This window comes from Corvus brachyrhynchos, unplaced genomic scaffold (assembly GCF_000691975.1).
Source record: "Corvus brachyrhynchos isolate BGI_N302 unplaced genomic scaffold, ASM69197v1 scaffold3, whole genome shotgun sequence".
Taxonomy (NCBI): Eukaryota; Metazoa; Chordata; class Aves; order Passeriformes; family Corvidae; genus Corvus; species Corvus brachyrhynchos.
Window position 1 is genome coordinate 12,175,552 of NW_008237619.1, and position 27,618 is coordinate 12,203,169.

Genomic DNA, 27,618 nt, shown 5'->3' on the forward strand with positions numbered 1-27,618 from the left:
CAACCCTGCCCAGACAACTCAAATACACCAGGCAGCTAAACTGGCATCAACTGTTTACGTTTAAGAAGCTTGAATTAGGCTTTTAAAGTGCAGTGTCAAAAAAAGAGTGTAAGAATGGCTGGCAGAGTGAGGAGATCTGGGTACCAACAGACTTCTGTGTAACAGACCTTGAGACCACCGACTCTCTTCTTGGGTCTATCTGAATGCAAGACCCAGCTTTACTTGAACATACCATCTTTCACTTATCTTTTGGGGAAGATTTTAGTTGCTATATAAATGCAAAACCACTGACCAGACATTTAATGGATCTGCCCAACAAAACACAAACCAGCCAGCATTTTCTCCAAGGAACTTTGAATTTCTGCTGGTAAATCTCTTGTGACTCTGGTCCTAGTCACTGCTAATCACAATAGCCTCTTTTCATGGCAAATAATTTAATTCCAAGTGCCTGAAAAGCTGAGCTGTACCTACACAGAGTTCCTTGACTGAGAGCAAATATACAAAATACAATACAAAATACAGGTTCAGGTAGGCACATTTTGCCTATTTAGTATTCAAATCTGTTCAAATCTATAGGTGCCAACAAAAGTCTACTATAAAAAATTTCCACAATCTGATAAATGAGGCACTACACTTAGAAAGGGATACAGACAAATGGTGGGGGAGAAGGTGTTTTTATACTGGATATTTTGCTTGAAATTCTATTTGATAAATCTAATTAATCCATAGAGCACCAGAGCGACATTTCCCACTGAATCACTACACCTGTGTATATATAGTTGAAAAACTTGGTTAGGTATATACTTAGATTTTTTTTAACACCCTTCACCTAAAATGTCCCCAGTACAATTTTCTTCATGTGGCATTCCTAATATGATTTTGTATGTTTGTGTGCATTATTTACATTTTTATATTTGGTGATAAAGAGCTACACATTGCATTGTTCTCACTCAGGAAAGTTCAGCAGAATTCTTTTCATATAGCACTGTTTTTGACCTTGCTTTATGAGAAAGCATAACTTGCTTTCTCATAAATGTGTCACACAGCCATGTCTTAATTTCAAAGTTTTGCCCTAAGCACACCCATGCAGTCTTTAATGGAAAATGACTGTGAATGAAACAGGGAAGATAAAATCAATTACCTGAATCCAACATTAGAGTGCAGGGCAATATCCCAAGTATCTTGGCACAGACGATATTGATTCATAGGATTGTGAAAAATCATTAGTAAAGAGTTATCTTGGGTATGATAAAAGGAATCAATGCATCTATATTCTTGGGATGCTGCATGAAGAACCTGAAAAGGAAAGAAATAGAAGTACATTCTCCCTGCAGACAGTAGCATGTGTGCAGAGGCTACACAGCACAGCTTTGAGCAACAGGTGCTCAAGAATTCCATTCTCCTACAAGATGTACTCAAAGCATTTGGATTCCAGCAACCTGAATTGTTCAGGTGGGTGGAAATTGAAACTGCACTGCTATTCATGTTGAGAAGAGGTACCAACTATGCTGCACCTTTTGACTGACCATGAATAAAAAAGTTCAGCTACATAAAAACTAAATAAATTAAAATATTAAACAAATACTTAGACAAGGTTAAAAACTAAAATACGTAAATAAATAGTAAATAAACCCAGAATTATCATATACCAGATAAAAAGAAAACTAATTTACTTTTTTTTTATCTCAGTTGAGTTTACTTGGTATTCAACTTGCTATACTATGACCTGCACATCTCTGAGATTTACTGTGATCTATATTATTCCGCTCTGCTTTGCACTGCCCCATCGTTTTCAATATTTACATTACCTGCAGGTTGAAACCGATTTTATAGCAATAGGTGGAAGAAAGTCTTCTTTTAAACTATTATTTTTCAGAACAATGCAACTGAAGCTTCTAGAAGAATCTGTTCCATGATCTTCCCAGGAACAGAGGTGAGGCTGATTATGCTCGTAGATCCTAGGGTCCTCCTTTCTACCCTTTTTAAAGATGTGTACAATGTTTCCCTTTATCCAGTCATCTGGGACCTCACCTAACTGCCAAGACTTTTTGTACAAAAGGTTATTTCCTGTTGCAATAAAATGCTATTTTCTACTACTTCTATTTTCCACTACTTCTATTTTCCATCAGTATCTTTTTGCTAGACTCAGTAATTATTGACAGTTGAAGTAGTATTAGCTATTTATGTTGCATACAAAGGGATTCCCCATGTAGCGAAATCCATGACCAGACTTTAAAATTCTCACACTAATGTGGTGCTGCAAACATCCAAGCAGCACTTCCTTCACCCATGTACAGCGCGTGTCAGGATCAAATAAGAATTACAGCCTATGAAGCTCAAGGCAGCACAGGAACTAACAATCCCAAGAGGACACCTCCCAACTCAAGACAACTACACTTGAACTTATCTTTCACATTTTGGTCTTTCTGCAAGGTAAGTTTTAGTTTTTAGCCTGCAAGATTTCTACAAATGATGCTTTTAGCCCTTAAAGGGTGAAGTACTGTGACAACCAAATTTTCTGTTTGCCCATAAAACATACACTGCATAGGCATTTGCAAAGTATGTTTTCACATATGCTGCACTGAGTTCCAAAACTGCCACAGAGGATCACCCCTAAGGGCAAGGTGGATTTGTCTCCACCACACTTTTAGCTAAGAGACTTGCTGCCAAATAGGACAGCTCCAGTTTGGCCAAACGAGGAAACAAAAACCCATTACAAACTGAATTTAACATAAAGAACTGAAAAGTAGCTAAAGCACAATGAATTTTGGTAAATATGAAAGAGATAAAACTGAATCAACTATCTAGCAGAAAAATATCCTGAACTCCACTACTAATTCTTTATATAGCCTTCTGAGGGGTGACTGTAGGTATGAGGTTGTCAGTTCACAGATACCTGACGAAGAACATGTGGTTGAAAATGCTCTTCCAGACTCCAGTCTGTCAAGCAACGCCTCTGTGTCTTTTTTATTGCTTCTAAACTTTGTTCTAGGCCATAGGTTTCCGGACTCACCTCAAAATACAACAAACCAAAATAATGAATATGAACATTTCAGCATCAGTTGTATTAAATTGACTGTAATCTTGTTGGATTAATAGAGAGCACCCCATGTTGCATCACAGTTAACTGCATAATGATGCATATGTGCAGACCCATATGGCACTGTTTAATAAGAAATACAATTACCCCCAAGGGGTTTTGGGTTAGGACTTTTTATGACAAAATAATCTAAACACTTTCATTATTAGCTTATATGATTTTGAGTTCTGTAAGCAATTATTAGTATTCAAACATGTCCTATGATGTAATTTTAAAATTGCTGTGTTTATTATGGGATGTGTGGCAGACAGGTGATTCTGAAGATGCCAAACTACACAGTTTACTAGTGTGACACAATTTGACAATTTCCTTTAAACTTTCTTGCTTGTATTTGACCCCTGGTATTCAGCAAAACCAGCACAGAATTATAATTAGCAGCTTCATTGAAACCCTTCACCTTGGAATTCAAAGAAAGTGATTTCACAGTGCTTAAATGTTATGTCAGTATTTGCCAAACATCACAAAATTAATATTTGCATGCAGAATTGCAAAGGAATCCCCAGTAACATATCCTGGCAGTATCTTCTGTTGTCTCATGTAAAGCCTAGTTGACTCCATTTCTCACACTTGCCATATCAGAAGCAAGAAGATCCAATTCTTCATTCAAAAGAGGATCAACCACAACATCTTCCTCATCATCTTCGTCACTTATTTCTGAATACTCTGGAAATCGAAAGCAGAATTTAAAGAATTGTTCCAGAAATTTCAGCCCTACTAAGGTTGGACTAATGCAATTTCCTTAGTCTCCCTGATGAGATCAACATCAATTTGAAGCATCCTTTCATCACACTTGTCCTATAAATACATGATCAGATCTGCTATACTTCTATACTAAAAGAGCACATCAAAACCCAGTGAGAGCAAGTGCCAGATCATTAAATAAAATTTTTAAAAAAAGGGAAGAAGAACACTTCATAAAACCCACTCAAATCATCCTTTCTATCTGACCCATGCTGGCCCACTAAAAATAGTCTCAGAAATATCCTCTGGACTCATAAACAAAGAACCCTTTTTCTTCATACTTTAACAAGCAGTCCTTTGCACAGATGACATTAACATAAAAGGCAAAATCAATTGTTTTGATATTTTCACACATTTTTGACAAACACAAATTTTATAGTTTAAATTAACTTGGTTGATAGAGATCCATAAGCTACTGACAGAATATTGCTTCTCCTGAGGTTCTGACCAGTCATTCCATTGTTACAGTGAGCACCTGATATGAGCAGCATCACATGAGGACTTTAACTTCTATATTCTCTTAATTTTTAAAAAATAATTTCCTTTTAATAGAATTATTTATTCCCTAAGTTAGGGCAGAGGTCACTAGTATTTGATCAAAATTCACATGTTCAAGAAAATTACTCTTTCAGGCGGAAAAGACAGCGCAAAGTATTTGCTTGTAAGTGTCTTATAATGAGCTCAGCTTCCAGACATACATCTTTAGGCTCTGCTTCTCTTGGAAATTACCCCTGTTTACTGACTGCCTTTAGAAGATTGAAGAAACCTGAAAGAAATGTTTTATCTTCCTGGCATTTCATTTTGTGCTGCAGAAGTGCTGAAATGTTGTTATGCCTGTAACTGCAATATTTAATATCATGACTAGTATAAAAGCAAAATAAACTAACATCCAAAAATGTTCCCAAGATTCAGAAGAAAAGCAGATAAGCAGGACTCATTTTTGTCTGCTCCAGCCTTCTAAGGAAAGGATCCCATCTAATCTGCTCGCTTAGACATCTCTATTAGGAAAGCATGGACAACATCACAAAGTACTGCATCCAGCTCTGGGGTCCTCTGCACGGGGAACACATGGATCTGTTGAAGTGGGTCCAGAGTAGGGCCAATGAAGGTAATTAGAGGGATGGAGAACCTCTCTTGTGAAGACAGGCTCAGAGAGTTCAGTCTGCAGAAGAGAAGGCTCTGGGAAGCTCTTCTTATTGTGGCCTTGGGAGAGACTTTCTAGTAGGACTTGTAGTCATAGGAAAAGGAGTAGCGGTTTTAAAGGAAAGAAGAATAGATTCAGACTAGATATAAGGAAGAATTTTTCATAATGAGGGTGGTGAAACACTGGAACAGGTTTCCCAGAAAGGTGGTGGATGCTCCACCCCTGGAAGCACTGGAGGTCAGATTGGACTCTGAGAAACCTGATCTGGCTGAAAATGTCCCTGCTTATTGCAGGGATGACAGGATAGATGACCTTTAGATGTCCCTGCCAACCTAAACAATGATTGTATGATCATGAACCTAAAGGTATAGTTGCTTAAACTGACCTAATTTCTACTTTTCTTGCCTCCTGAAGAAATAATCACTTGTTTATAATGTTGCTTTTTGGCCAACACATCTCCTTTAACCAGGCTAACAACTTTTCATTGTTAGAATCTGCAGGAGAAAATGTAGAACTTCAGAACATTCACTCTCCATCATCTACAATTGTTAATGCTGCAGAACAAGACAGCTTTTGTCTTTATTCTAGTATTCCTACAGAGTTACTCAGTGTACAGGCTAGACAATACTTGAAAATTTGTTGACTTGTACAAGGAAGAAAAATCACATCCCTGCAATAGCAAATGATATAGTAAGACAAACAGTGGATTCAAATTCTTCAGGAGTAATGTAAACAGAAAGCTTTTTACCAGAGCCTCTTGGAGATTTCTCATTAAGCTTCCTTTCCATAAGGAAGAGTTGTCTCAGCTGTCTTGCAAACATGGCTGGATTATCCCAAGGGATATAAGACACTTCAGAATCACCTCCAACTCTAGATCCAGAGCTCTCCAGGAAACCAGAGTCACTCAGCTCAGTCAGCTTCAGGCTTTCAAAAGTAAACACTCTGAAGGCTCTTTCTACTTCAGCCCAACTCAGAAGTTCTAAAAAAGAATTACAATCATTAACTGAAAATGTCCTTACAGCTCAGCAGAAAATAAATACAAGACTATTTAAGTGTATTGTTCTTGGCAACTCTGCAAAAGCCAACAGCAATTTCCTTAAAAGTACTGGATCAACTTATGTGGGCTACATTTTACACTGCATTCAAAGTTGAATGCTTCCAAATTGCAAAATGATATGCCTAAGTATTAATCCATCTTAAATGAAGTGGTTCCTACATCTGAATACCTTCTGGCTCATTAACTTTATAGAAATGATGTTGATTTTAAAATACTGGGTAGACTTTATCGGACCAGTTAGCAACTAGTTATTTTCAGTTCATGAAATGTTTCCATTATCTGTAACTTCTCAAACAAGTACCAATTTTTTTTCCTCTGCAGACAGAATTTTACACATAATTTAAACAGAAGCGAGGTGCAAAGACAATAATAAATCCTATTTATGCTTGTATGCATTGGTGTCCATATAACAGCGATAATCATGCCAAGCACTGAAGTTTAAGACAGGTAATACAATTCTCAAATCACATAGAAAATATCTTCAGTTTGAAATGTTTTCTCCTTAGGGTGGTTAAGCACCTAAACACGTATATCTTGAGACTGTTCAATCTCTCATCTTCTGTTCAAGTTAATCATCTTTTTTGATAAAAGCAAAGGCTTTACTAGCTAAGTTACCAGCTGGGAGAGTCTGGCAGTATGGTATGGTCCAGTGAAGACCATCAAATTCAATACCCACCAGGTGGAAGACTATAGCAATACTGAATACTTTAATGGCTTACTGTCCAAAATGAACATACCAACAACTAGAAACAACACAGCAAAGTGTAAATTAATCCAACACAAGGGACTTCAGGATGAAAGAGCTGGGAAAGTACCTTCAAATCCAGTGCCTTATATGATGACATAAATGTAACCAAAGGGATTTGGATGTTTATATTTCTTAATAACCTAGAGCAGACTTTTGATACTACCTAAGGGCATTTACGTAGTCTTTGGGATTGTTTCCCAGTGTATGCCATGGTGACAAGCACACTCCAAGAAAAGGTAACTGCAGAAGTGATTATGGTTGGAGAAGTGAATGTATTCTTGATTTGATAAAGGGGCTGTTATAAAGTAGTTTCATTATTAACACCAACAGCTTACATAGAATACATTCTGAAAGCCATGTATTGTTCTACAAAAATTGTCTACCTAAGATACGTGTGCTTTACCTCCAAAAGGGTGTTGATAAATAAACACAGTTTACATCATTGTCTCTCAAAATGCATTCTACACTCTAGGAGCAAAATTGCAATTTTTACAGCTATTTTTTTCCTCAGAATTAGTAAGTGTTTGTATGTTTGCAAATATAAATAAATAAAGTAGTTCTAAGATAATTCCAGCTCTTAGTTATGCAATATTTAACACTCATACAGTTGTTTCCATTAACCATGAAACTGAGGTCTGAAGTCAGGGTTAAATTGTATAGTAGGCTATAATTATATATAAGCAAGAATGTGAAAATGGGAAATTCTGCAAAGGTTTTTTTGGCAGCTTAAAAATCTTGTCCCAAAATCCCTCCTATTTAATAGGCTCATCAACCAGAAATAGAAAGAATGGAAATTATATCAATGAAAATCCTTTTACCACTAGTACAATAATGCATGAGCTCGTGAAGTCTGGCCAAGCGTTTAGTGTTGTTTTCAGTTGAAGGAGGGGTGAAATGGATAAGTTCTGTAAGAGGCAGTTTATCCATCATTTCATGCTCAATCTTTTCTGGATTTAAGTTCTTCTGGACCTGGAACAAAAATCAAAGTACCAGAGTTAAAGTAAACTTTCACACTACTTTCCAAAAATTATATTTGAATAAAGAAGTCTTTCTACAGCAGAAGACATTAGCATGTGCTTAAGTCAGTTGGACTTAAACTTAAATTTGAACATGTGCTCACAGCGTGGTTTTGAATCATGGCATCAGATATTGTAGGCAGAAAAACATTAGACACATAAGAGAATGACTGACAGCATAATAACAGACATTTGTTAGAAGTTATTTGCCTGTGCCAGCTAGACTTAAAAACACAGAAATATGTACAGGTTAATTCAGACTGGCAGCAGGTACCTTCCACATATCTTTCAGATGGTCTGTGCTACTTCTCACAGTAATGAAATCCATAAACTTATTGATCAGTCTGCGATGAGAGACATCCCTATATATTCAAGGATTTATTTTTTCAGACTTAGTGGTATCTTTCAGCTTCACTCTTTTTAGTATTACACGCTTATGGTACCTTTTTCTTCAACTGCATATTCCAAATATTTTTCCACTACTCTTTCCTCAAACATTGTGCTGTATCCTGAATTTCCTCTTCAGCAAGTATATAAAACACATCAAGCATATGTCTGCTAAGAGCATCTCTCATGTTGATTAATCAGTCCTTCCTTCTGCTTGAATACATCCAATGTATCAAACTTGAGTTGTTTCTGAATAGTTTTAATCAATGGTTATCAAAGCATTCCCCAGATAATTTTTAATCCATGAAGCCAGGCAGACACACCTTAGCTGTGAAATCTAGAACTGTATTATCACTTGTATTATCTTCAGTGAATTTTTAAAGTTTAATGGTAAAACTACACCTTGTCTTTGGAAAAATTTGAGACATCCACAGAGGTTTTTTGGTTCAGAAAATCTGGGAACTGTTACTTTGCAATAATGCCAAACTATGCATCTCTGAACCTTTCTGCCTTTGTTAGCATTCGGCAGTGTTTTGGTTACACCCTATGCTCCAACTATTTAGACAACCTGAATACATTTCTTGTGTTCATTAACAACTGCTATGTAATTTTTTACACTTCTCTACATTTTAGTATTCAATCTAGTCTCCATGCTAGATCACCATGAACAAGTTAGCAGCTCATTTTCCCTAGTATCATCTATGTTTAACAGCAAATCAACAGCTCTGTAATATCTTTCATCTATGCCAAAGGCTAAACATTCTCATTAATAATGCTAATAGATCTCTGAAATCGGTTTGTTTGTGCTCTATGTTTGTGAGGTGTCCTCCAACAGTAACTCATTGCTTCTTAAGTAAACTAAACACATGTTGCTGTATCCACCTCAGTGGAAAAAATCTAGGATATGCTGTCCTGTTTTTGTAAAAACACCACTCCTCCCCTTCTAGTGCATTGAGCATTCATTGCCTGTGAACTTTGGAAATATTTATATATGATAGGTAGCACTGTACCTTCAGCAGGTGCAACCGCTGAGCCAGGCGATCATGGTAGTTAAATAAGAGAGGGTACTGGGGGATGACAGTCTCCTGTTCACCGTATTTAGGAGAAAAGTACTCGTATAGATCCTGTTTAAAAAGAAAAGGAAGAGGCATTAAACCTCAATAATGAGATTTGTCATTTTAGGAAATGGACAAAAGGCAACACAAACCTTTTTTTCACTCATAGGAAGTGAAAGAGAAGGAAGGACAGAGATTATATGATCTGCAATGGCACGACGTAGCCCATCTGCATGAGACTTTGGTGACACCAGACTCGGTGGTGTAAGGTCTTCTTCACTTGCAATAACCTGGCAAAGGGAGCATATGTTAGCCTTCATTACCACTGCTGCTTAACTTTACCAGAACTACCAAACAAATCCTGCTATAAGCTAAGCACACAAGAAATTCTGTCAGGAAAGGAAAGTGCAATTTTTTTCCACAAGCAGCAAAAATACAATTTTCCAAGTTAGTTCCTGCTCAAAGCAAAGATTATGGAAAACAGAATTAAATGTTTTTCCTATTAGTTGCTTTTGGAAGGATAAGAAGAAAAATATTTCTAAGTTGAAATGTTAGGACTTGTTAAGGAACACAGGTAATTAAAAACTGATTGTGTATTAGGTGTTGGGCCTTGAGTATTTTTACCCAAGTCTATTTTCAGACTAAGTTACAGAAAGTAAAGAGCCCCAAAAATATGCTGAAATTTTACTCCTAAAATGAGGACTTCCCAATCATATTGTATGTCTCTTCTAAATCAAAGATTGTGCCTGAAATCAACAGAAGTCAGATCTGTCTAGCACCAGCATTGACACTCTTATGTTAGGCTTGAACTAAGACCTTTGAACTGAGTAAACCAGCAAAAGTTCAGTATCAATAACATTGTTGAAGGACATGAAAACTTGTTATTGACCTAGATAAGAAATTACACCTTTCTCCTCATTTGATGATATTCATAGTCTTCAAAAATTAATTATGGAATAACACTGTATATATATAGAGGGTAAGGGCACAATATGGAAGAAAATTGAAGTTTGGAGTTTTGACTCCTTTGTATTGAACCTCCTTGCTCAGTCCCTCAATGCACAGTCTCATATTTTAGGTTTAAACAGATGGATTTACTCATCTTTGACCAATTCATTACATCAGGTCTAGGCCAAATTAGCCACAGAAATCAAAAAGAGAAAATTCCCACCTGTTCCAACATGCAGCTCAGCATTAAGGGTACAGAAATGTACTCATCAGGAATCTGACTCAGCAAGTCATTGTAATACCTCATGTCTACAGAAAGAGACAGAATAGAAGTTTCTTCATCTGCTGTATTAGGAGACAAAACATTAAGATATGTTTGTTCAGAAATGCCAATTTATATTCCAAGTCAGTTCTGCAAGTTTGCAGATGAAACAAAACTGGGAGGAGCTGTTGACCCTCTCAAAGGCAGGGGGGCCCTGCAGAGAGACTTTGACAAATTAGAGGGCTGGGCAGTTATCAGCCTCATGAAGCTTAAAAAGGGAAAGTGTTGGATTCTGTGCCTGGGATGAGGCAACCCTGGATGTACCAACAGACTGTGGAATGAGATGCTGGAGAGCAGTGCCACAGAAAGGGACCCAGGGGTCCTGTTTGATGGAAAACTGAATCTGAGTCAGCAGTGCCCTGGCAGCCAGGAGGGCCAACCCTGTCCTGGAGGGCATCAGGCACAGCATCGCCAGCCGGGCAAGGGAGGGGATTGTCCTGCTCTGCTCTGCACTGGGGCGGCCTCACCTCACATTAGGTGAGGTTTAGGTTGGGTATTAGAAAAAGTTTTCCACCCAGAGAGTGGTTGGGCACTGGAACAGGCTCCCCAGGGAAGTGGTCACAGCACCAAGCCTGCCAGAGTTCAAGAATTGTATGGACAATGCTTTCAGACACATGGTGGGATGTCCTATGTAGGGCTAAGTTGGACACAGTGATCCTTGTGGGTGCCTTCCAACTCAGAATATTCTGTGATTCTGTGAAGCTTCAGACAATATTTATTAAAAAGAGTCTAACCAAGTTAGAGATCTAACAAAATTACTCAGATCTTTTAAATCTGACTGTGACTAGAAACAGATAGAAAAAGTGATTTTCTAAAGAACTTGGTTATCACCACTCCAGTTTTCAGACACTTCCACAAGGTATTCCACAGGATACACAACATCTTCAGCTAACTGCACAAATCATTTTGAGGGTTTGTGCCATCATATGAATGAATGCTTTGACAGAGTGAACAACTACAGATGGGTGCTTTAATCCTTTCAACATACCCTCTGACAAAATTACTGCGTGCAGGATTCCTTCTGGTTTCCCTTTTATCTTTGTAGGTGTCGTCTTTGTAGGTGTCGTCTTTGTAGGTGCCGGTTGTTTCTAAATGAACAAAAATTAAGATAAAAAATCAGAAACCATAAAACAAATTAGTATTGTACAAATAGGTGGGGAAAATTCATTTCATTTAGCTTTGGTTACTCACTGTAGACTAGATGCTGAACTTTTAAATGGGACAAGATAGTAAGAATGTAGTGCATGTTCTAATAAGATACTTTCTTCTGCTGTCTTAAGCTTTTGCCTATTATGAATAAAATAAAGTGATCTTGCATAGAACTAATAATCTTTTTTTTACAGTCCACAGATCTGCAACATTGCATAGTAGCTCTGTGCCGACATACTGATTTTTCAGACACAAGAATGTGTCATTAGATGCTATTGAAGAAATTTTTACACCTGTGATACTTTACGTCTGTAGGATCCTTCCAATTTTCCTTTTTCTGTTTCCCCAATGCTCAGCTATTTTTTCCCCATTTCTTGATGTTTTAAATGCTGAAGACAAAAATATAAATTTCATTCACTGAAAATTACTTGTAGAGTGATGGTCCAAGGTGAATTTTTGAGTCAAAATTGAAGATAGGTAATTCTAGCCTATTATTAGTTATTCTCAACAAAAAGAGAAGGATCCTTGCCTCAATTGCAGGTAGTTGTGCTGCTTTCCTCTCTGGTAACATAGGCACATTGATAAACTTGGTGTTTTCCAAGTAGTTGCAATGCTGTCTTCTCCAGTCCAGGCAGTCATACATCAAACAAGCAATGTGTTCAAACAGCACAGTACCAAATGCAAGCTTTGAGAGAAAATCAGATACAAAGGATGAAGTTTGCTTATAAAAGTATCATGTAACTTAGTGACAGGAGTCATTAGCTCTTTAACCAGCAGATCTGCTTCCGTTTATAAATTTTCCAAAAGATTTTTTCCTCCACCAATTCAAAATACTTTATAGAGTTATTCTAAAGCCTCCTTCATTTTATTTGCCTTAACACTGACACAGCACACTATGGACTGTATATTGCCTAAGTGATTTAGTTATAAAGTCTAACTTGTCATAACAGTAATTGTTCAAGGTCTTCTATCTTGCAAATGGAACTTACGGGTTCTTCTGGATGGGAAGGAATAGGAGAGGAAAATTAAATACTTTGTAATGTGTCTATGTTTTAGTAGTGCAGCATATTTGCAAGGTCAATCATTTCCCTGCCCTAGAAGGATGAAAAATAAAACCCCAACCAGGTAATTAATATCATCTCGTATTATTCTCTTTCTTCCTGTTGCCCTTTGAAAACAAAGAAAGCCTCAAGAATGGCACTCTGAAATCCACAGTTGTGAGCGAAGGAATGTCAGCATGGTGCCCAAATGTCCAAAGGGAGAGGGCTGTATCTGCAAAAATCTGAAAAGGAAAGAGTCATGGTTCTTGAGGTCATGTACTGTGGTTTTTGCCAAAGCTTGGGAGGAATAAAAAGAATAATAGCAACTGCTATTTTAAATATTAAATGTTTTTGTACAAATACCAAAACCCTGTTGGAGACCACATGAAACACTCAAGTTTCAGCAGCTTTAATGGATGTATTCTTCCCCTGTACATCCTGGACTTTGTGGAAAGAATGGAATTATTATAAATTATAGACAATTTCCATTAAAAATTCTTTTCTGAGTGTTTCTTTCACTTCTGTGAAAGTAGGGCAAATCTCTTGTACAAAGTTTGCCTCTAAGAGGTGGCTAACAACATTGAACGTCTCGATTTTAAGTTTCCTAAAATAAAACACAGCAAAGAAGCACAACTGACATTAAGCACTAAAAACAATACCAAACCCTTAAGAAACATTAAGCATCTGCTTTCCTCAACTCAGTGCCTCTTTATGACACTGGAAAACAGACAACCCCAAATCACTGATGAGTTATGGAATACTTGTCTCAGTTTTCATAACATTTAAAGACTAGAAGCAACACTTGGAAAAGAAATTCTACTTGCGAAAACAGAATGTTCATTAATATTCCTCCATCTTTGTTTTCAATATTCTTCTGAAGAAGGGGTTCGTATAACACCTTTCAATTCATACATTACTTAAAAGATTCCATTTAACAGTTTTAATAACAACATACATATAACATGTTTTAATTAACATAACAGTTTTAATTAAAATATTGGAGTGTTTTCAATGCACAGTCTTTTAAACAAAACAAGATTTTTTACAAAGTCATAAGTAACAAAACCTGGTGCTACTCAATGGCATCCAAGCCAAGTTTAGTATAATTACAACTTCGTAATTCAATTTGCTTGGTCTCTCCTCAGGACATAGATGCTTGTCAAAAGTTTTTCAAGTCTAACCATTAGTGACTCTTCAACAAAGAAAATATTTTTGAAAGTATTTTCCTTTCTAAAGATCTCAAATCTGAGAGCAGAAACTACTTGCAGCATGCAATACTCTGTCATTTTTATATTAATATCTAACATTTTGTCACAAGAATTTTCCTTCTGTGGATCTTGTGCTTCAGAGATGCAGCAAGCTTGGACTCAGAGATTCTCCAGCAAGTCCATGAGAACAGACTTACTCTATCCACCTATAATTTCAGAACTTCTGTGTTCCCCACCCATTTCTTTAAAAACTTACATACATTCTTACTTCTGTAGGGCTCATGAAACGATAATTAGTCTACTGAAATCTGTTTCAGTGATAGATAATTTTTCCTTTATTTCATCTATAATATAGGTGCTTGCAGGATATTCAAAAGTAGAAACAGTCCCCTGTAAGATGTGATTATAGGGAAGGTAAAACTGTTTTCCCAAAAGAGGCTTTGCACTATAAGATTATATAAAGAGTATAATGGTAAGTAATATTATAAGAAGCAAGCCTACATGTTTCCACAAGTAAGGCATTTTTAGTGAATGCTTTTCAAACCACTCTGAGTTGTTTGTATACAGAATCTACTGTACTATAAATAAGGGTTAGAAGAATGTAGTTTAACCCTAGAATGCCCTTTAACCCTAATAGACTACAAATAGTAGGTTAAATTATAGCATGTTGCCTTATTTTGCTTTAGCAGTTTGTATTTTTTACTGCTGACATTGTAGATTGAAAAATACAGGACTTTTTTACCTCGCTATATGTGAGAATCTAGGATGGAAAAAATTTCTAATGATTCACTCTCTCCTTCAGTGCCTGGTAATAGTCCTGACTCAGCAGGCTATAATGAGTAATAAATCAGAGCCATGTTTTGGACAAAAAGAAGCAGTACTGAGTATGATAAAGCAACAGTATATATCAAAAAGTATTCTTGCATTCATCTTAATTTTTTCTCATGTAACTGTTCTGAGGTGCAGTAAGTAGGTCTGGTGTTATGGGGATAAAAATATAACTTCTGTGTTATTTCATACACACATATTACTCTCTAACAAGATGCAAACTGGGTCTACAAAGACTCTGAATAAATTTAAAACCTCAAACTACTTTAAAGCTCTTCTGCTGTGGCCTACAATACTAAGAATCTCCAAATCAGGAATTTTTATTCAAAGGACTCCTTGTGAACAAACGCTGAATAAAGTTGTTGGATACATTTTTGTTTAAGATTACAAATATACTAACAACTGTGGTTCCGTTTCAGAGAAGACTTGAGATTAAATTCCTAAACAGTTCTTAAAAGTTACAAACCCTAAAGTATGCCATGCACTGTAAAAACAGAATGTACTGACCAGCATTTTGCTGTCTGACCAATCAGAGGGAAAGTCACTTTCCTTAACTAGGTGATGAAACCTGGCAACATCAAAGAGACTTGATCCATGCTTTCCACTGTTCAGAACTGGCTCCAGGTATTTCCAAAATGTTTCCAGGTCTTTGCTAGCTTCATCTTCCTTTCTTTTCTCTGCTTCTACATCTAAAATACATAAGTATTTGACAAACCATGGTACAATGTCTCCCTGTTACATGAAGCACAAATCATATATCCATTTTCTCAAAGTACTGTTAAAATATTTCCATCCTGAGTTTCAGCAAACATCTGACACCCAACTTTGAGATTAAAAAATACCATCACATATCTTGCTAGTGTCCTCTATTCCAATTACAGAATCATTGATGTTGAAAGGGCCTTGTGGGTGTCATCTGGTAAAACTCCTCTGCTCAAGGAGGGTCACCAAGAGCAGACTGCCCAGGATTTTGTCCAGATGGCTTTTGAGTACCTCCAAGAATGAAAACTCCACAACCTCTCTGGGCAGTCTGTTCACTGTGTTTACAGCATTCAGACACCCTCACAGAAAACAAATGTTTCTTTCTCTTCAGGTAATATCCCATGTTTCAGTTTTTTCTATTGTCTCTTGTCCTGTCACTGAACACCACTGAAAAGAGCCTGTCTGCCTTTTCTTTGCATGCTCCCTTCAGGCATTTATAAACATTGATGACTTCCCTCCAGGCTCCTTCTTCTCCAATGTAAACATTCCCAGCTCTTTGAGTCTCTCCTCATATGAGAGATGCTCCAGTCCCTTAAACATACTTGTGTTTGTTTGATGGATTCTCTCTGGTAGCGCTGTATCTCTCCTGTACTGAGGAGCACAGAACTCCAAGTGTGGCCTCATCAGTGCTCAGTACAAAAGAAGGTTCAAATCCCTTGACCTGATGCAGCCCTGGATACTATTTGCCTTGTTTGCTACAAAGGCACAGTGCTGGCTCACATTCAGCTTAGCGCCACCACCCCTACCTAAGTCCTTCTATGCAGAGCTGCTTTCCAGCCAGTCAGCCCCCACCATGAACTGGTGCAGGACTTTGCCCTTGCTGAATTTTATGAGGTCCCTGCCAGGCCATTTCTCCATCCTGCTGAGTCCCTCTGAAAAGCAGCACAATTCTATGGTGTTTCAGCCATTCCTCCCAGTTTTATATCGTAAGAGTACATGCTGAGGGAACTATTCTGATCACTAATGAAGATGTTGGACAGGGCTCATACCACCAATCCCCGCTGATAACCTCTGAGCCAGGGGATTCAGCCAGTTTTCAATCCAACTCAGTGCTTGTTTATCCAGCTTCTTTATGAGAAGACAGTGCCAAAGGTTTTACTGAGAAAGGGCAGACAATAGTCACTGCTCCCTTCTCACCTCCCAAGACAGTAATTTTGTCATAGAATGTTATCAGGTTGGTTAAGAATGACTTCCATTGGCAAATCGATGCCAAATTACCAACTTCTTGTCCTTCATGTGCCTGGAAATTGTTTCCAGGATTAGCTGTTCTATCATCTTCTCAGAGACTGAGAAGGGTCGGAGTGGCCTTTAGATTCCTGAGTCATTCCTGCCATTTCTGAAGATAGGAGTGGTGCTTTCCTCCGGTCCTCAGATACCTTTTCCAATTGCCATATTTTTTGAGAAGTAATTAACAATGGCCTTGCAGTGACATCACAGCCAGACCCTCAGTATGCCTCAGTGCATCCCATCAGGTCCCATGGACTTATGTATGTCCAGTTTGTTTAAGTAATCCCTAGCCTGATCCTCTTCCACCAAGAGTCTTGCTCCAGACTTTTACCCCGTCTCTGGAGCCTGAAAATCCCAAAGGCCATTCATGACCATAACCACTTTTTCTTCTTCCACTGCCCTTCAGCCAGTCCTTATAGGGAGGCTGTTTGCTGGACTGAATAAGTATCTATAATGTAGAGTCCATAAGTCTATTCTCATGACAGCCAAGTAACAGGGAATAACCACTTCCCTTGATCTACTGGCTATGTCACTACAGCCCAGGATAGTCAGCCATCACTGATGACACATATTTAGCTTGCTGCTCACCAGGATCCCAGTTCAAGAGAGGTGTTACAGCCTGGAGACAGCTGAGTACAATTACAAGAGCGTTATTCTGTGGCATATTCTCCTGTGGCTGGGGCCACAGTCCCAAAGTAGCCAACTGTCCACTCTCCTTGAAATTATTAAATGAGCCAAGTTTTCTTACCAGTGCACTTCCTAAAAATTCACAGAAGTATGCATTTGATAAAATGTTGTTCTTTGGTGGCTACTGTGGCTGCAAACACTGCCTGCTTAGTCAGTCCCTCTTTCTACTGTCCAGTTTTTGCACTGGCAAACCATTTGGTGACCAAACAATGGCAATACTACTTTGGCACTGGCAAACACAGGTGCTCATAGGTAGCATGCACAAACACAAGGCATGGAGAGAGAGAAAAACACAGCCAGAATAGTCATTCCCTGGATATAAAATTATCTCCTTTCTACACATTTTTTTTATAACCAGATTACCTTCAGATGAAATTGGAAATTGTCCTTCAGCTTTAGTTCCTTCCAAGTATATCTGCAATGGCTTGTAATTCTCAGAAGAAATTTGAATTACACTTGAAATGTTAACCCCAAGGTCAGCCAACACAGGCAACAACTGAAGATTGGGGAAACCCAGAATTATAAAGTAATGATGAGCACCATCATCTGGTTCATCATCTGTTCAAAACACAACAAAACCAGATTAGAGCAAGAACATTCATCAGCTAAACAAAATTAATTTTTTCTTGACTATATGGGATAATGCAAATTAAGGTTAGAGAAACAGTTCTTTTGGGAAAATTACACGTAAGTTCAAAAATTATTATGTGCATTAGACTGAAGCCTTTGCACCAAACCCCCTAGAACACAGAGGGAAGAATACAAGTCAGAAGTAAGAATTGTTTGGAGAAGGACCCAGAGAAAAACTGCAGAAGTTGATTATAATCCCAGTGTTGTAGCAGCATTTCTGTAATTGCTCCTCTCTAAGGAGCTGAGTGTCAGGACATATCCACATGCTCTAATGGTAGTTTAAGTTATCTTATTTCATCCTGCATCAAACTGGACATGGATCATACACAGAGTAAGTTACTGTGTCTTACATGAAAGATTACACAAGTCATAATAATTTCAAAGGATTAGCTGCAGGTGTCAGCTGACTCACTGCTGACTCCTCCCTACCCAGCAGGTAGATGTTCACTAGATGTATTTCTTTCTAAAATACTCATCAGCTGGTAATACCAGCTCACACTAGCCCTTTTAGTTGGTAGGGGCATATCCAAATTCATCTTAAAGTGCAGATGAGAAGTTTCACTGAGTGCCTGTTCTATTTGGGTTTATCAGTTATGTAGAAGTATGCATAGCAACATTTCAGTACCAAAGCAAAAGGTTAAGCATGATGTAAGTAAAAATGAACTCTCTAGAAGCTCTAGAACTGTGTAGTTTCCCTTCATGCCCTGTGGAGAAATACACGTTGTAAGCCAGGTATCAGGTGATATAATTCATCCAGTACAGTTATTTATCCTAAGTTATCAGAAACTGCCTGCTGAAGGTCCTGTATCTCTCCATCAACACTGAAACACATAGAGTTACGCAGACTATCCTGCACTAAAAGCAAATCACAACTTTATTTAGCATTAAGGTCCTTTCTTATGCTTACTAACACATCACATGTCTAAGTGCTTTACTGACTCCTCAGCTCGTGGGACTCATTTATTCAAGGAAGGAGAAAGGGTAGCCTGGCACTGACATCTGCCTGTGCTCAGATACATAGCCAGGACTGTGCAAATGCTGCTACCACCTGGAGCAGCAGGCTCTCTGTTGCTTGTAATATTAGCTAAACATAAAATAACATAGAAATTTAGAGAGAGACCGGCTGAGGAAGCAGCCACCACAGTCCAGCACTTATATTGCATAAAGCAAAAATCAAAACCAGAAGAAAACTGGCTTATTATTTCACTCCTAGTACTGAAACTGAAGTACATAAATTTATGTCTCAGTTACTGCAGGAAGAAAAGGTATGAGCACATAAAATTACTGAACATTAATAATTTTTAACAAAAAAGACAGGTGTCTGCATAGTCACTTACAGAGATCCAAAAATTCCAATGCATACATGCTGAAGACTGCCTGCCATTTGAAAATTATAATTACAGTCATGACGAGAGGATAACAGTCAGTTCTAATTGTCAGTGACTAATTCATATGCAAAAGAGGAAAGACATCAATGCAAGTAATCTCAAGATTACTCAAAAGCAGAAATGTTTAATTTCAGAAAGGTGATAATGTATTGGGGATGAATGATAAAATTACTGTTAGCTACCAGAAACAGACTGTCTTTGAATTCAAGGCTTGGTCTATTTTTTTTTTCTTTCTTTATGCAGCTATATTAAAACAAATATAAAGAGGGGAAGTTTAGATTGGATGTTAGGAAAAATTTCTTCACTGACAGGGTTGACAACTCTGTTAGCTCTATTTTAATTTATAGTATAAGGAGAAAGCCACCTTTGGATACTGACACATTTAGTTATTCTGAAGTCTGTCTGTATGACAAGTTTTCTGTAGGATTTGTTTAGCTACTTCCTTTTAGTCTTACATATGCCCAAACATTTTGATGTTGACATGCCACATATATCTTACCTGTATTTTACTTCTTGGACTGCACAATCCATCCTAACACTGAGCAGACCACAGTGCCATCTTCAAATGTAAAGTGGCAAAGCTTTGATATGGTCAAATAGATCTTGACTTTTCAACGTGGAAAAAACAAAGTACTCCAAAGGTTTATCAGGAGTATATCTGCATTTTTTACATACCAATGTATTTGTCTTTCACTTCCATTTCTCCCCGTTGTTTCAATTTGGTGTCCTTTTTAATGGGGGGTGGTGCCGCTGTCTTTTTTCCTTTACTATCTTTTCCAGGTGTCTTATCAGGAGGTTTAGCTTTCTCTTTCTCTTTCTCTTTCTCTTTTTCTTTTTGCTGCTGTTCTGCCTGACAAGATGAATAAATAAAGTTTTCATTGTAGCCTTTGTGCAGAACAAAGGTCAGACTGTTGTAAAACTTTAGGTGTTCAATTTTTTTAACACCTTTCCCTCGCAGCTGCTATAATATCCATGTGGTGGAGCTGTCTTGAACACCCTTCTTTTTCCTGCTCAAACATGTCATTCAGTTATTTGTATATTCTTACTCAATCACAATGCTAAGACTTCACATTAAAAAGGAACTACAAGAGGTAGGTAGACGTTGTACCTACCAAACTAACAAAATGCATATTGGTAGAAAGGTAAGTAAAAAATCCCTGTGCTTTAGTTGCTTCCGCTACAGCACTTGCATCAGCCAGAAACCTTCCTTGCACTGAGGGGAAATATGGCAAAAATTCAATATCTGTTAATATCTTTAACATCTCTGTTAACACTCTTGAGTATGGTGTAAAATGGCACCAGCACTATTTTCCTTTGATGTAAATATCTGTCTAATATAAACTAGAACCAAGAGTCTTGTGGTCATTTCACACAGGATATTACTCAGCCATTCTCATTATTTTCCAACAAAAACACCTATATAAAGCTCTTCCCAGTAATTTAAGAGTACAGGACAAAAAAGATTTTGTAAGTATCCCAAAGCCTCACACTATAAATCCAGAAAATTGAGAATCAGTCTAAAATTAAAACAATCAAAAAAATATTAAGGTAAAGGTTCTGTAGAGCAAGAAAGCGTCCACCTTATTTTTGCCCAGCAGAAATACTACATTCAAACTATGCGAAAATTACATTTCAGGATTATAAAGCTATAAATAAAATAAAAATATCAACTTAGCTTACAGTTACAGTCCAGCTGGTGTCACTTTAAAGGCTATTAAAGCAATGAGAAAAGCCCTTCATGCAAATGACAGAGGGCAGTTAACTCTACATAGTTGCTTTCCCTAGATCCAGCTGAAAAGCAGATTTTCCAGCTGTGGAAGTTGTATTTCGTTCAAATTCAAAATCAAACCAGAAAACCTTTTCCTGCTTTTCCCTTCCTTCTTGAATTTCCTTTCTGTAAAATTTAGAAATGTCTTTGACAGATTCTTAAAACTATTTGCACTGTGAAATGAAGGATTTGGAGGCTTTCATTATTTTCTTTCAAATTTGTTCCACTTTTGACACTTCAAATTTGAAATTTTGATAGTAATTCTTTGAATTCTAAGCTGATGAACACACCAAACAGGTGATACAATCATCATGCCACAGAGTTCACAATCAACTTCAACTATTGCATCTGCTTCATTTTAAGTAATTCTTAAATGAGCAGAGACATTTCTGGACTTGACAAGATTCTAACAAAGAACACTACTTGACCTTCAGAAAGGTCAGGTTACTTCAGAAAGTAAAAGCCTCTCCTTTCTAGGACTCTTTCCTTTTCGTTTCAATGTCATATTTCTCCTTCCCTACAAGGTGCAGCTTTTTGTGGAGTTTCTAATATTCCACTAGCTTCTGCAATTTTGTTATTTTAAGCTTCACATTACAGAATTTTACTAACTCAAACAGTTTTCTAATTCATAGACACTTCTGTTCTGCATATTATTTTAAATACATAGACCTGTCAATTTATGACAAGCTCCTGCTCCTAATGAAATACAGAAATTTCCTAATGCCTTATTTTTGGTTATTTACATGTTGTATTAATTCTGCTGATCCATTCTAATAACTGGTGTCTATTTAAAAAAAAATGGACAGATATGTTTGCTTTCTGAGAACTGATTTGCGAGTAAAATCCTGTTTCAACACCCGGATTGTTGGCAACAAAACTTGTATTGTACATGCTAGTTGGAAGGGATTAAAAATTTTATGGCAGCCAATTTAGAGATAGAAGTCTAAATTAGAAGTCAGTTTCTGCCCATTTTGTACTGCAGACTCTGCCCTTCAACTGCTGCTCTCGTGTTTGCCTGTCACACATTGATATAGATACAATTCAAAGGAGGTGACAACTTTTGTAGACAGTTTGGCTAAAACAGAGAAGTAACTGTAAGTTCCAGAGACTCTTCAACCTTCAACACTGACTATCTTCAAATTAACCAGGGAAATAAAACTACAGTTACAAGACTAATCCTGCTAAATCAAAGCTGAAGGCTCCATTCTAATATTGAAGTGACATCAAACTTCAAATTTTTGTTTTACAGTTTACTTACAAGGATTGATTGCTATCTAAGAGAAAAGCCATTTTTTTTTCAATTCACCATAAACAATCTATTCTATAGCTTCAGTCTCTCACTTTCTTTTCCCATTGAAAACACATTATTTTTCTCATATTCTCAATATATTTCTGTGGCTTACATTATCATTTCCTAATAAATTGACTTCTGTGGGAACACAACACAATTTTAATGTAATCACCTATCATTTAATGTTCTTCTGGTCATGTGCTACACTTCAGCCATCAACTACTCCCACAAATAAAGTTGTTTATTAAAAAATTTACAGGGTTTTCAGCCATACAAAACCCATTAAACCATTCTCTGCTTGTATCTTTTACGTTCACAGATTGCTTAGGTCTCCATGTCATCACACTTCATATTATAGTTTCTGATCAATTACTGCAGCAATTATACGACTTTCTGATAAAGGCCTTCACTTTTCATGAATCTGTGCTGGAAAATGACTACAGCAAAACCAACTGTTCAGTAAATTGTTGAAATGTACCACTGACAACTCCAAAAGTTGTTAGAAATAAATTAGAGGTCTGATCTGTGGTTCTGTGCAAGCTTGGTGAAATTTCTCCTAGAACACAGAAGCAATCTGTCCAAGGCAATCTTGGAGCTAGTAGTGATGACCTTAGAGAACATATGGAAGCAAGTTTTGGGAACACTGGAAAATGTGGTACCTGGTTCTGAGAAACAGACTTCAAAATATGTACTGTTTTGAGAGAGTTCAGAGGAGAGGAACATCCATAATCAAAACCTATAAACCAGGACATATATTTGGGTTTGTTTAGTTAAATATATAATAGATTTCAGTAGAATGGAGGGTGATGTTGTCCCCATACCCAGTGAGAAGCGAAACTGTAACAGATTTAAATGAGAGTCAGTTTGGTAAGATTGAAAACCTTTCCCAAATGGGTGCATTACGGAGATTGTTCAGAAATAATACTGATTGCCATGGAAAAGCAAAGACACACCACCAGGAAGTTTTGAAAAAAGGTTCAACAAACATCTGCCAGGAATAGCTTATGTAATTATTATCCTGCCTTAGTGCCAGAGGATGGAAATGATAACTTTTCCAAATGTTCTCCAGAGAGGAGACTCATAACAATAACCCCATCATAGTCTGCTCTGTGTCTATCCTTGATACCTCCCAAGTAACAACGTCGCCTACTTTTACTTCAGCAGGGATACACTCAGCTGAAGCCTGTTCCTAGCTCTGTTTTCTATTGGTCCTGGGACTCAGCTAGCAAAAAGTTCTTGTATATTGTTTTTATTTTCTTTTATTTTCCACGCTCTCACTGGCATCTGAGTAATTGAGAGCTTCATCCACAAAATCTAAGCAACTTAAAAAGATATTTCTAATCACATTTCTCTTTAATGACAGTTCTAGAAAGCCAAACCTGAGAAGAAAGCTGAATTTATGGAAACAACACTAGAATAGAAGTGTCTTCAAGAATGTAATGTTCCTAGGGCATACTACAGTACCTTCTTTTCCTCTTCTCTTCTCTGAAGATCCTTCTGTTTGAGACAAAGCAACTGAAATTTCAACAGCTTTCCAGTTAGTGTTACAGGAATTTCTTCACCCCTGTCCAGAAAGGCTTTGGCTAATTCTATCACCTGTAGAGGAAAAAAAATCCCAACAAAACTATTACTTGCATAGTTTGAATACTGCACTTGACTCATATTTATTTGCATGCTGAAATGAGGAAGTGCTATCTCACATTGTACCATGTGTGGGTCAAAATGGCTGCATTCCCAGAAAAAACAATATATCAGTAAGACACACCATTATTCTTTGGTTCCAAAGACCTCAAATGAAGTTATATTGGCTATAGTACGAGATAAAACTAGGATGGAAAAAAACTTCTATGATTTATGAGAAACTCAGCAGACAGAGTTCTCACAGGAAAATGTAATTTTCTTTAGGTTTTAAACAAAGAAGGAACATGAAGCAACTACATATTATAAAGTAATAAATTAAAAAGCACATAACAGATAGCAAATCAAGGAATAGTTTGGAGAACTGTTTACAAAGTGACCAGTGTCTAAGGGACTAGCCTTGAATGAAAGATAAAAACTTCTTGAAGGGAATTTGAGAGGGAATTTGTCTAGGTGAAAACCCCCCCCCCCCCCCACCCCCCCCGTGTAATTCTGATTCTGTTGGTATGCAGCCTAATTGGGGTGAAATAAGGCTATTGAGTTTTCTTAGGGTGCCCCCCCCCCCCCCCACCCCCCCCGTGTAATTCTGATTCTGTTGGTATGCAGCCTAATTGGGGTGAAATAAGGCTATTGAGTTTTCTTAGGGTGATGACAGCAGCAGGAACATACAGCTGCATTGTCCAGATGTGTGGCATTGACAGGCTGTTTTATGACTATGTTTTTTACAGCTTGTTTCCACTAAATTTCATACAACTCACTAACATCTGGGCCGTTTTCCTTGGAGCCTCATAACCACTTTATTTACTGCGAAAAAAATAAAATAACATAAAAATACCGTAAAAAAGTTGTTATATGTTTCTTTTCACTTGTGTTGTCTCTGTAATAAAGTTCACCTATGTAGGAAGCGCTGCTGAAGAATAATATAACCATAATATTTTCTTACTTTTGTTTTTAAGCAACCATCAGCTTTATTTATAACCATGGGCTGAATTAGGTGTTACTCAAATGTTCTGACATGTTTCTCTTTTCTCCTCATGGAGCAATTACAGTTGGGCACATATGGTGTCAATTTTGCTTGCTAACACTGAGACAATGAAGGTGCACACTGCATCTCACTGAACTGTGTCTTGTCTAATGCAAACACCACCATTAGCCTTGAGCTTTCATAGATTCTTGCCTAGTTTAGAAATTTTCACTTCTCACCTAAACGTAGACACTAAAAGTGCTTCTCTGAATAAAACAAAGCCAAATTGGATTCCAGACTATTATATGCCGAATTATTGTTTCATACAAATGAAAGCAAGGAGCAGAAAAAGAAGTGTCTTAAAATTCAGATTTTGTCTGAGTCTCATTAACAGGGAGACAAACCAAAACATATGCATTTAAAAACCCTTCCAAAACAATCCTGCTCCTCTAACAAAAATAAACCTAATGATCTTAATGTACACAAAGGAAGATACATCATGATTACGATGAGTTTTGTTTTCCATGCTTTGCATCCCAAGTAAGACTCCTTACTGGTCACTAGCTCAACAATCCAACCATAGAAGGCTTCTGGAATGACCCACTGACATCAGAGCCACAGCAGAAAATCAAGGATATGTTAAGAACAAGACTTAAAAATTCCCACAGACTGTGGGTTCACTAGGAACTACTAGTTATTCCAACAAAAAATAGTCACTCAGAGCTAGGCACACAAATCTGTGCCTTGAGAGAAAGAGACTTTGGTAGAAATATCACAGTAATTTCCCTCAGAGAGAAAAATTGTCATACAGTTTTTTTTCAGAATTGATGTTAACAGCCTATGGAAAATGATGCTTCTCAATGGTCTAATGTAGATGAGTTGCACATTTCTTGAAACACAACAGAGGGGAAATGGAGGGATTCTGGAAAGATTCCTGAAAAGTGTATATATAGTAATCCAGTGCGATGGCGGTTGCTGATTTATTGTTCATGGAAGAAGAAAAAAGTGCTTAAATTCTTAAACCCCATTCTTCCTGAGAATTTCAAAGCATTTTACCAGCCAAAAGCAATGCATCATGATTATTCCTATTTTGTAGATAGAGAATGCAGGAATGAAGAGACTTGATGAAGCAGAGTGGGTTGGAAGGATGAATTTTCTTATGTGAGCCACGAGAAGTATAACCAAAACTATTTAACAGGAATACATTCCATGACTGTGGAAAGAGGTCACACAAATAAAACAAAGACAGAATAAGCACATGACGTTTGGCAATACAAAGAAAAGAAATAGCTTTTCATACAGAAATGTAAAATCCACTTTACACATGAGGAAATTAAAACCAATCCTAAAGACAGAACATAGATCAATCCATTCACAGCAGATAAAAGAAATTAAATTTATTACACATCCATATTTACTTCATCTGTGGTCCTGTGAATTATGCAGGCACCTGGCATAAACAGTTAAAAATCTACAGCCTTAAGTGAAAAAAAAGAAAAGTGCAAGACAAAAAGTTGGTAGGAATACAGAAGGAAGTTTTTTGGATACTATGAAGTGGATTTGTTACAGATTGGCTATACTTCATCCCACCAGTGATGATCTTTTTCTTATGTGAGAAACCATGGAAACTTGGATGGACAAACTTAGTTAGGTAGGGCCTCTTTTCCTTTAAAGCTAGAGGAAACTTAGCATTCCTCACACAGGAGGGGTCACACTGGTGAAGTGCAGAAAGGCTTTGGTGATGCAGTATTTGATCTCATATGGTGGCAGTATGAACCACACAGAGATTTAGCTGTCTGGTGCAAAGGGCATGTATTTCCAGGCATTCAAACACTGCATGAGTGCTTGTAAGTGACCCTACACTATTGACAGATGTCAGCGCCACTGAGATAGGAGATAGGTCTTAAAAGTTAGGGAAACATTTAAAGCCAGAGTCTTTGTGCTATCTTTCTTTGAAATGCCTCTTTTTCAAGATACAGAACCATTGTGGCTGCTAAATCATTATCAGAAAATCTTTCAGAAAGATAAATTAGATTACAAACTTTCACAGCTTTATTACTGCCTAGAAGCAGTAACATTGCTTGCTATGAACAGTGGTTAGCCCACTTCACAGTATAGTTCTCCGATATCCAGAGTGAGCTTTCTAAAGCTCTGCCTTCCCTCTTGTTCTTGGAACTGTAAGAAATCCAGCCCATCACACATGCCTCAGACTCATATATACACTTCCTAAAAGAAACATAATAGTTCCTAGAAGAACCAAGTAAGTAAAATCCCTTAGCTGCTGACATAGTTCAAGTCAATTTGAAGCACGATAGTCATCAGTCAAGAGGTTTCATGGATTACACAACCAAGTTGGTAATTACTATTCAGATGTATTTTCCTGAGCAAAGTAATAAAAGTGGGGGGAAAAAGTGATCTTGACTTTTTACAATCTGCTGTCAGTCTTAGGAGTCCTTCACAAGCAACTTTCAAGACAGACTAGGGGACAAAAGCTGCATGTATCATACTGATAACTGTTTT

At 37.3% G+C, this 27,618-nt stretch overlaps 1 protein-coding gene across 1 annotated transcript in view; it reads right to left on the reverse strand.

Moving 5' to 3' along the window:
- SPAG17 (sperm associated antigen 17) overlaps window positions 1-27,618 on the reverse strand; it is a 184,886-nt gene that overhangs the window by 42,309 nt on the left and 114,959 nt on the right. The window contains exons 4-17 of the mRNA XM_017731654.1: window positions 23,961-24,092; window positions 20,113-20,287; window positions 17,783-17,977; window positions 15,251-15,432; window positions 12,197-12,352; window positions 11,507-11,606; window positions 10,420-10,541; window positions 9,401-9,538; window positions 9,204-9,317; window positions 7,609-7,759; window positions 5,734-5,964; window positions 3,672-3,763; window positions 2,897-3,013; window positions 1,142-1,296 (exon numbers count right to left, since the gene is read on the reverse strand). Of these exons, the coding sequence (XP_017587143.1) occupies window positions 1,142-1,296; window positions 2,897-3,013; window positions 3,672-3,763; window positions 5,734-5,964; window positions 7,609-7,759; window positions 9,204-9,317; window positions 9,401-9,538; window positions 10,420-10,541; window positions 11,507-11,606; window positions 12,197-12,352; window positions 15,251-15,432; window positions 17,783-17,977; window positions 20,113-20,287; window positions 23,961-24,092 (2,060 nt within the window). The remainder of the gene's footprint in view (window positions 1-1,141; window positions 1,297-2,896; window positions 3,014-3,671; window positions 3,764-5,733; window positions 5,965-7,608; window positions 7,760-9,203; window positions 9,318-9,400; window positions 9,539-10,419; window positions 10,542-11,506; window positions 11,607-12,196; window positions 12,353-15,250; window positions 15,433-17,782; window positions 17,978-20,112; window positions 20,288-23,960; window positions 24,093-27,618) is intronic.